General features: G+C 43.4%; 1 protein-coding gene across 1 annotated transcript; it reads right to left on the bottom strand.

Annotated features, from left to right (window-relative positions):
- Nucleotides 1-245: 245 nt before the first annotated feature.
- On the bottom strand, nt 246-6,346 carry LOC138569758 (uncharacterized). Its single transcript, XM_069648027.1, has 3 exons — nt 6,278-6,346; nt 1,706-1,910; nt 246-1,423 (listed from the first exon to the last, which is right to left on the bottom strand). The coding sequence occupies exons 2-3, from the start codon at nt 1,893-1,895 to the stop codon at nt 528-530; spliced, it is 1,086 nt and encodes a 361-aa protein (XP_069504128.1). The 5' UTR covers nt 1,896-1,910; nt 6,278-6,346; the 3' UTR covers nt 246-527.
- Nucleotides 6,347-9,937: the final 3,591 nt, after the last annotated feature.

Below are 9,937 nucleotides of genomic sequence, written 5' to 3'. Positions count from 1 at the left end.
CATAAAAGTCCCACAGCTCCAAAGCACTACACCAAAATACACACTTCCAGCTACCTAAACAGCATCTGTTAAAGGTCTACCAGCATGACAGACTTCCGCCAGTCACTACACCCAATAACCCTAAGAGCAGCTAATTATTACAGAGTTCATATTGTGATAGTAAAATTCTGCAGCTATAAATTGTTGATATTTTAATATTGTATTGCTCTGGCTATAAGATATCTTCAATCAAACATAGGCTCAGAAAGTGTACAACTTTTTTTATTCAACAAATTCAGTTTAACGGCATAGCTCCATAAGAATAAATAGGTTTACAAAAATACAAACAAACAATCATTGATCCTGCATTTCAAAAGGTGGAGTCTTTTTTAGGCCTCTTCTGGCATTGCAAATTTTGGTAGCAAGCTTCCTCCTTATTACTCGGCAGTCCATAGTAGGCCAGCTGTTAGCCTTGCAGACAGATCTCAAAAATTCTACAAAAAATAAGTCAAGGTCACGTTGCTAATGTGTGGGGAGTTTCATAGGAGTCAACTATTGCATGCATAATGTTTACTTACATGTGGGCTTTCATCCGCACAAACAATAGGGCCTGCATCTTGGGGTGCATGCTGTACATCCACATCAATCCTGGATACATTGTAGTTAGGGTTTTTTAGAGGAGTTGAAACAGCTTGTTTCGGGCAGGTAAACAGTATTTTCTGCATTTTCCCTTCACATGGTGATACACTGCTTTTTCGGTCACTAGTGGGGACTGACACTGCAGCCAAACTCTGTTTTGAGGATGTTCCCAATTCCGCTGTTTTTAAAGACTGTAGTCTGAATGATTGAGCAGGTTTGTGTGCACGTGTGGGTGTCAACTCGCTGTCTAAACAGGCATGACTGTCATTCTGCAACAAGGACACACTATTTAGAAGACGTGGGGATAGAGTTAAGCATGTCAAACTAGATCTATCCGACAAAATATTTGCAGCCGACAATTCACTGTTATTTGATAGTCCATTTAGTGGTTGTTGCGCAGCGTCTTTATATTGTCCAGGTGAAGCAACAGAGGTGGGCTCTGAGGAACGAATGAAAGAATGAAGAACACTAGCCATCCCTGCCAAAAGAGTTAGGTTCTCCAGTTTTTGTGACTGTAGTTGTGAACAGGCCTTACTAAGTTTGGGAGCAGTCACTTTCCTCCCATCAGCTTTTACTAAATAATTCTCTTTGTTTTCTTTTGTTTTTTTCACTGGATGTTCTTCTTGCAGTTCACGCAACACTCTTTTAAATTTTCCAGCACTTCCCCGATTGCCCGAATCCACCAGTAGCTCCTTTTCCTCTTCTGCCTTCCTTTTTAAGGCCTGAATCAGTCCCTCTGCATCACCGCAATAGTCTTTAATTATTTCTTCAAATGTTTTTTGTGTCTTGATACACTGTTTCTTGACTGCAGGTATGAAAAAGGCAAGTTAAACCCTCAAGCGAAAATTTCAAAATGTGACTATCTACACAACCAAAGTGTCAGAACCATGTTGTGCATCTATACTTTATACATTAGACTTACTCTAAAGGAAGTAGAGATGCTGTGAAAGAGTGGTGGGCATTGTGCAGCACTCATCTGTATGTTAGAAAAAAAGGGGATGCCTCACTGTAGGGACGTTAGATGTACCCTCCTCCCGAAACATCAAATGGAGGGAAACAGAGGGAAAAACATATATACTTTGCTTACCTGCCGATTGGAAAAGCACTACCGCTTTGAAATCCCTTTCTTCACGTATTTCTTTTCCACTTTCATCAAGACCCTCTACCAGCCATTTACAAATCACTTCACCAGGAATTGCCAATGGCTCAAATTCCCCATCCTTTCGAATACAGAGAGAGTTGTCGCAATCAAAGAAAAGCACATTAAAGAGGGCCATGGTTTGAATTATTACCTAAAAGACGAAAAATAAATACATTTAGTGTGCTCAAAGTATTATTGTGAAACTATTCTGTACAGGATCATTAATTTATGGTCCCCTTACTATGGACATGTTCCTGCCTGAAGTGTCCCCATTTGTGATTGAAGCTAGTATCCTAATATGCAGCACCTGAATGACCCGCTGTGTCCTCATTGCAACATGACTTGCATTGGAACCAACATCATTAACTTTACAAATACGTTCTTGCCATTTTTTACACTATCCTGCATTTAGCCCATCTCTGTTAGTGAGCCAGATCCTGCATTTAGCCCATCTCTGTTAGTGAGCCAGATCCTGCATTTAGCCCATCTCTGTTAGTGCGCCAGATCCTGCATTTAGCCCATCTGGGTTAGGAAGCCAGATCTTACATTCAGCCCATCTGTGCTAGTGAGCTATTTCTCACTAGAGGGAACACATCACCCCTGGAGGCACCATATGGGACTCATTTAGTCAGGACAGCGCAGGTATCAAAGGTGCTGCCGCTAAATAACCATGCTAAAAACTCACCCTTCTGCATACACCTTCTCAAACACTGAATATTCAGATTCAACTATAAGAATTACTGGTGTCCACTTAATAAGATTCTGCACTTTACTTTGTCTACTGTAGCTGAAAATGGCCTATGAATGGTATATGAAGTAACACCTGCAATCTAAAGACCACATATCCCCACATAATTCCATGACCTCACAACCTACATGCCGATGTTTGGTTTGTGTAAGAGAACAGAACACACATTCAAGCGGTAGTCTTGACAAATCACATACAATGAGACAAAATCCTCATAGTCTTGCCCAACACCACATGGCAGCTACCAACCGAAAAACACCTACGCTCGGCGAACAGTGTTCCTGAGTTTAACCACAGCAAGTAAGGCCAGCACACAGGTGTGAGAACAGAGAGTAAGCTCACCTCTAAAATAGATTTGGAGTACTTTCAAGAAGGGAGACCTTCGACCAGAAGAGCAGCACATAATGGAAGGAGAAACTATGGACGCAAAGTGGCATGTGGAAAGAAAGCATCAAGAAGTATTAGGCCACACGGTGGGGTGGAGAGAAAGTGTAACAGTGATGTGTGTGTGAAAGGTTAAGAATGAGAGGCATGGCCAGATGGGGTTCTAGGAAGGAGTGTGACAGCATGTAGGGTTGAGCGAGAGACCTGTGCATACTAGGAGCGGCAATTAAAACTCTGCTCTATTCCAGCAACATAATTGCATGAACATGAACAGGTAGCCAATCCCAGTGTTTGGTTTCCGCATTGTAAACACATTCCTGGATCGCTCTCCCAGGCCTGCCTTTAATCTGTCCCCGCCCCGGAAAGCTCTGAGGGGGGTGGGGGGGCAGGGGCCCCAGCCCCCGGGATGAGTTGAGATTATCGCCAGCAGCAACGTGAGAGAAATCATGGCTTATTACCACCCTCCTGTCACGCCATGGCATATGAGCAGGCCCTGGGCTGGGAAGCAGGGTCCAAGCAGCACAGGAGAGTCCATGCAGGTCAGAGACAAGAGAGGAGGAGTGTCAGAGTAGGGCTAGGAAAGCAGGGTCCAAAAAAAGTAGGGTCCTGAGGATTCGAGCAGGACACAGACAAGAGGATCTGTGCATGTATGGAGCAGGAGCGTGAGAGCAGGGTTGACAAAGGGGGTGTAGCACGAGTTGTAAAACATGCATTGGCAATGCCAACAGTTTTGCCTTTTGTGTAGTAAGGCACTTGCAGTCTCTTCCGTAGTGGTATTAACTGACCATTGATAGTAACATGTGCAAAATGGTGTGAGTGGCTGGGCATCTAATAGCAATACCTGGCAGAGGCCTAATCCTTACACAAAAGCCCAAAGTGTTGGCTTTGCCAATGTTTGTTTATAAAAGGAGTTCAGTGAAGGACACGCACAGTGCTAATAAATCAGGTGGCTGAAGGCAGACCTGGTTAAGGAGGGTTTGCAAATCCAATTAAGTCATTAACTTCCAGAAGACTGCTTTGAAAAAACACTGGCAGGCACCTTGACTGCAAAGTTTGATGGTAAGGCTTGATCAAAGCGAACGCAAGAGAGTTCCCATGGGGTGGTGTTTTGGGCTGGGAGGGGCAGGAACTGGGTGGGAATGACCATAGGGTTTAGCATGGCCATGCGTAGCCAATGGGTGGGCAAATAACCAAACACCTACAGGCTGTGTGTCCCTCCTCATATGCCACTTCTCCCTATCTGTGCTCTAATGCAATAGTTTTAGTTCATAGATGGTGCTAAAGCGCCACCTAATAGCCCAAACTAAAAAGTGTGGGACTCATTAACATATACAATGGGAAGTGATGACCCAGGAGGTTAATATATCAAAATTACACCCATGCACTCTGGGGGCCACTGGACAGTCCAGTATTCGCTCCCAAATGGCACTGTTGCTGACATGTTTCCCCCTAGGATTCACGGAATCCTTCACCCACCCTGCGCCCTGGGCAAAACAAAATTTGGCGCCCCCCCACCCCCAAAAAAGAATACACACGCCAATCTTGAAACACCTAGGCAACACAAACACCACACCATCCACACACATTAAAAGCAAAGGCCCCTACACAACATGCGCCCACCATCCACATGCATACAGTCACCATCCACACACATTAAAAGCAAAGGCCCCTGCACAACATGCGCACACCATCCACATGCATGCAGTCACCATCCACACACATTAAAAGCAAAGGCCCCTACACAACATGCGCACACCATCCACATACATAAAAAGAAAAGCCCCCTAACACACGCACATCATCCCCACACATACATTAAAAGAAAAGCCCCCTACACAACGCACGCACATCATCCACACACATTAAAAGAAAATCCCCCTACACAACACACGCACATCATCCACACAAATACATTAAAAGAAAAGCCCCCTACACAACGCACGCACATCATCCACACACATACATTAAAAGAAAATCCCCCTACACAACACACGCACATCATCCACACAAATACATTAAAAGAAAAGCCCCCTACACAACGCACGCATATCATCCACACACATACATTAAAAGAAAATCCCCCTACACAACGCACGCATATCATCCACACACATACATTAAAAGAAAATCCCCCTACACAACGCACGCATATCATCCACACACTTTGGAGAGAACGGGATCATCAGGGGAGTGAAGCCTGTAAACTAGAAGGGACACATGGTGACTGGATTAACAGATGGCAAATACACGTTCCAGAACAGTCAGGAAAGCAGATAATGCATTGAAGATTTCAGCAGTATACCTTCAGCCTGTAAACAAAGTACATTTTGATCCCCCTTGTATGGGAGACGATAAAAACATCAGGTTCGACTGAACAAACGCACGGACACTGTACAAACAGGAAACGCAACAGAATTAGCATTTACCAAAACGCGAGGAAAGTACATTTTCTAGCTGGTTTTGCTAGTTTTTACCACGTTTCAATACGTCTAGCGGGTTACGGCTATAAGTTGAATAATAGGTGTTATAAAGCATTCTGAGCACTGTGTATCTTATTGAGCTCATTTGTTGTTTTGAAGGCCTCGGGAAGTGGAGAGAAGGCAGCGAACACGCGTCTAAACCGGAGCTGGGAAGCGAGTACTTGCAACGCGAAACTGCAGGAAACAGGAAAAGAAAGAAGAACGCCTCTGAGGAGGAGCAACTGGATTAGCCTACTTTGGAGAGAACGGGATCATCAGGGGAGTGAAGCCTGTAAAGAAGGCACACATGGTGACTGGATTAACAAATGGCAACACGTTCCAGAACAGGAAGGAAAGCTGATAATGCATTGAAGATTTCAGCAGTATACCTTCAGCCTGTAAACAAAGTACATTTTGATCCCCCTTGTATGGGAGACGAGTGGTTAAAAACATCAGGTTCGACAGAACAAACGCACGTACACTACAAACAGGAAACGCAACAGAATTAGCATTTACCAAAACGCGAGGAAAGTACATTTTCTATGTTTTTGCTAGTTTTTAGCACGTTTCAATACGTCTAGCGGGTTACGGCTATAAGTTGAATAATGGGTGTTATAAAGCATTCTGAGCACTGTGTATCTTTTGGATCTCATTTGTTGTTTTGAAGGCAGCGGGAAGAGGAGAGAAGGCAGGGAACTCGGGTCTAAATTAGAGGTCCGAGACCAGAAAATCCAGAGTATTCGCTGAAGTGCAGTGTGCATATTTCGTTAGAGTCCAGGTCAGGAACCTGTAGGTTAATGGAAGAAGAAAGCCGAAGAAGGGAGAGACGAGACAGCGAACAGGATCAATAATAGCTCGATCCTCGAGGACCATATCGCGGCCATATGCCATGCATTGTGGCTTCTGTTTGGGAGCTTGTATACTTACCAGGACAAAGAGGAAACAGCCACGAGGACGACGACGAAGACGAAGATCCAGATGCTGCAGAATTCCAAAACCGAACAAACAAAGCCACCAGCAGCTAAATATACCTGCCGGTGCACGGCATGGAGTCCTCCTTCCTCCATGATTGTCTTCATCAGCTACATCATCACAGTGCGTCGTACGTAAAAAAAACGTCCCCACGTCATGACGCCTTAAGGCATTTCAAAAAAGTGCCGGCAAACTTTTAAACAAACACACAATACTCTCGGGTATCATATGGACTTTATCTGCAATTCTTCTACCACTGCCTTGCTACCTAATGATGCAAATGCCACTTTATCTGTGTCTATGACCCCAGAAAACATGCCCCCCACTGGTTTGAATGAAATTACCGCTATCTGCAATTCTTCTACCACTGCCTTGCTACCTAATGATGCAAATGCCACTTTATCTGTGTCTATGACCCCAGAAAACATGCCCCCCACTGGTTTGAATGAAATTACCGCTATTTGCAATTCTTCTACCACTGCCTTGCTACCTAATGATGCAAATGCCACTTTATCTGTGTCTATGACCCCAGAAAACATGCCCCCCACTGGTTTGAATGAAATTACCGCTATTTGCAATTCTTCTACCACTGCCTTGCTACCTAATGATGCAAATGCCACTTTATCTGTGTCTATGACCCCAGAAAACATGCCCCCCACTGGTTTGAATGAAATTACCGCTATTTGCAATTCTTCTACCACTGCCTTGCTACCTAATGATGCAAATGCCACTTTATCTGTGTCTATGACCCCAGAAAACATGCCCCCCACTGGTTTGAATGAAATTACCGCTATCTGCAATTCTTCTACCACTGCCTTGCTACCTAATGATGCAAATGCCACTTTATCTGTGTCTATGACCCCAGAAAACATGCCCCCCACTGGTTTGAATGAAATTACCGCTATCTGCAATTCTTCTACCACTGCCTTGCTACCTAATGATGCAAATGCCACTTTATCTGTGTCTATGACCCCAGAAAACATGCCCCCCACTGGTTTGAATGAAATTACCGCTATTTGCAATTCTTCTACCACTGCCTTGCTACCTAAAGGATTCTCACCCAGGGGGTGCATGCTATGTTTAGGCCTCATGGCTTCCATTTTAGCCCAACATAGTCTCAAGCTTTACCCTTGCCACGATGGGGATTTTGAGGGTGCTGGGTGCCTGCTTTTGACTGGGATGGCAAAGGGTTCTCACCCAGGGGGTGCATGCTATGTTTAGGCCTCATGGCTTCCATTTTAGCCCAACATAGTCTCAAGCGTTCCCCTTGCCACAATGGGGATTTTGAGGGTGCTGGGTGCCTGTTTTTGACTGGGATGGCAAAGGATTCTCACCCAGGCGGTGCATGCTATGTTTAGGCCTCATGGCTTCCATTTTGGCCCAACATAGTCTCAAGCTTTACCCTTGCCACAATGGGGATTTTGAGGGTGCTGGGTGCTTGTTTTTGACTGGGATGCCAAAGGATTCTCACCCAGGGGGTGCATGCTATGTTTAGGCCTCATGGCTTCCATTTTAGCCCAACATTTTAGACGGCTAAAAATGCACCTTGGTATCCATGAATACGCAGGGCACCCCTTTTGCCACCTGTATTCTGTTCTGTTATCTTAATTATTTGACTAACTTTTAATTGCTTGTATAATCTGGTTAGGGTATTTCTGTCAACCAACACAGCCATACAAATGGAAATGGATGAAAGGCCCCCTCGAGGAAAAGGAAAGAAACGAGGACCTTACAAAAAATGGATTGCACTGGTAAAATATATTAACGTTCAATGCAACTCTACCGATAAGAGGTCTCCTACATGCTTTTACTCCCCAAAAATACATTCTTCCTAAAAACAAGCAAATATTTCTAAAACAAAAAGGGGTGAAAGTGCACCAAAAATAAACTCCTGTATTCGGCTTGGTCACTAACAACCAGACTACCTCTAACCGCCTGACTACCTCTAACCGCCTGACTACCTCTAACCGCCTGACTACCTCTAACCGCCTGACTACCTCTAACCGCCTGACTACCTCTAAAGTTGGGAAATTAAGTCTGCTTTCATTACATGTCATTTGTTTTCTCTATTCTGTGCATTCATACTTTACACTCTCTGGCTCTTAAAGCAAGACCTGTATGACAATTATGCAATTCTAATACTGGTTTTATGTGTGGCTGCAGAAGGAACATTTCATCGTAGAAACTGACATATAGCTGAACAAAGTTTATTTCTATTTGTGCAACTCTTCACAGAGTTATATGAAAAACGATTTATGACCATGAATGTTCATCAGTTAGTACATTTAGTAGACAGCGTTCGAGCAACAGGACCTCTATTTACAGCTAACTGTTTTGTTTTTGAAGATCTCAATGGTTTCATTTTGCAGCATTTTCATGGTACTACAGGTGTAGAAACACAGATTCTCGATGCCATAAGTATGATACAGGTGATCCCAGTTCTGAAAGAAAAATATTTGTTAAGTGGTAGTGATGAGGCAGAGTTCTACCAAAGTATGATGAGCTTACATAATAGAAAAAAGTATGTGAACATTGAAAATGGTGTTTACAGTGTTGGGTCGACAAACCCTTACACTTTATCTGAAGATGAATATGTAGCAGTGACTCGGATTGCCCAAATCACTGACTCTGGCGTTGTATCATGTAACAAGATATTTATGGAGAAAAATAATCTTCTTGTTTACAGTTCAAATTACACTCGTATTCAGAGGAGAGATCAAAATGTGATCAAATATGTGAACGAGGGTGGATTGCATGCCTATGGTAGGGTCAGTAGATTCATACAGTGTAGAGAAGCAAATGCGTTCACCAATTTGGCACTCGTTATTCCACTTGTGTGTCAGTCTTATGATATGAAAGACCCAGTTCATTTGGTAGTCGAAGAGAAAAGCACATTAGCCATCCACATACCAGTAATACAAAAGGTATGTTTTTTCATCAAAGTTGAAAATGAAACTTTTATATCTGAAATGCCAAATTGTTTTGAATTGGATTGAACATAACTGGTTTCCTACATTCAAACACATGCTGGAAGTGCATCTTTTAGGCTTCAAGGAAGCCCCGAGAAACACTTTGCTTACTTTTGTAGCTAGAGGGGGCTACTTTTAGAAATGTTTATACAACCCCAATGGGCCCATTGCTAGCAACTTGAATCCATAACCCTAAACTGGGAATTCCTAAACAGCTGTCTAAACTCACCTGTGGGATGGGTTCTCTAGTTTAGCTGGTCATTCACCACTCAACCCCTTCTTCCATTAAGTGCTGCTAGTATTTTTACTGTGTGTTTCCCTTACTTGTTCCCTAGGGCCAAATATGTGTTGGGGACATGTGTGACCAGCTTTTGGGGGCCGGTGAATCCATCTTAAATTTCCTTTGTCACCTTTTGAGTGTGGTCTGCATACCTGTCTTTTCCTTCTATGTGTAATGTTGAGATTAATTTATATCTAAACGTTTATATAAAGACTATATTTTTAACCAAACTATATTGTGTGGGCAATCTTTTCTTTTGTACTTGTGGTGGTTGACATTTGGTGAGTCAGTTTAACTTGAGAGACTTTGCTTGTGGTTACCAGCAGAATGGAGGACACACTTTATCTACATACCAGGAGCTTTGAT

Source organism: Ambystoma mexicanum, chromosome 2q (genome assembly GCF_040938575.1).
Source record: "Ambystoma mexicanum isolate Mex_15411 chromosome 2q, UKY_AmexF1_1, whole genome shotgun sequence".
In the NCBI taxonomy this organism is placed as follows: Eukaryota; Metazoa; Chordata; class Amphibia; order Caudata; family Ambystomatidae; genus Ambystoma; species Ambystoma mexicanum.
The sequence above is the reverse complement of the archived record's forward strand: the minus strand, read 5'-3'. Positions and strand labels throughout refer to the sequence as shown.

Excerpts from the sequence above, each read along its gene's own strand:
- LOC138569758 (XM_069648027.1), bottom strand. The coding sequence starts at position 1,895 with ATGGCCCTCTTTAATGTGCTTTTCTTTGATTGCGACAACTCTCTCTGT. Across the intron at positions 1,424-1,705 it reads AGTGCTTTTCCAATCGGCAG|TCAAGAAACAGTGTATCAAG; the intron begins GTAAGCAAAGTA and ends TCATACCTGCAG.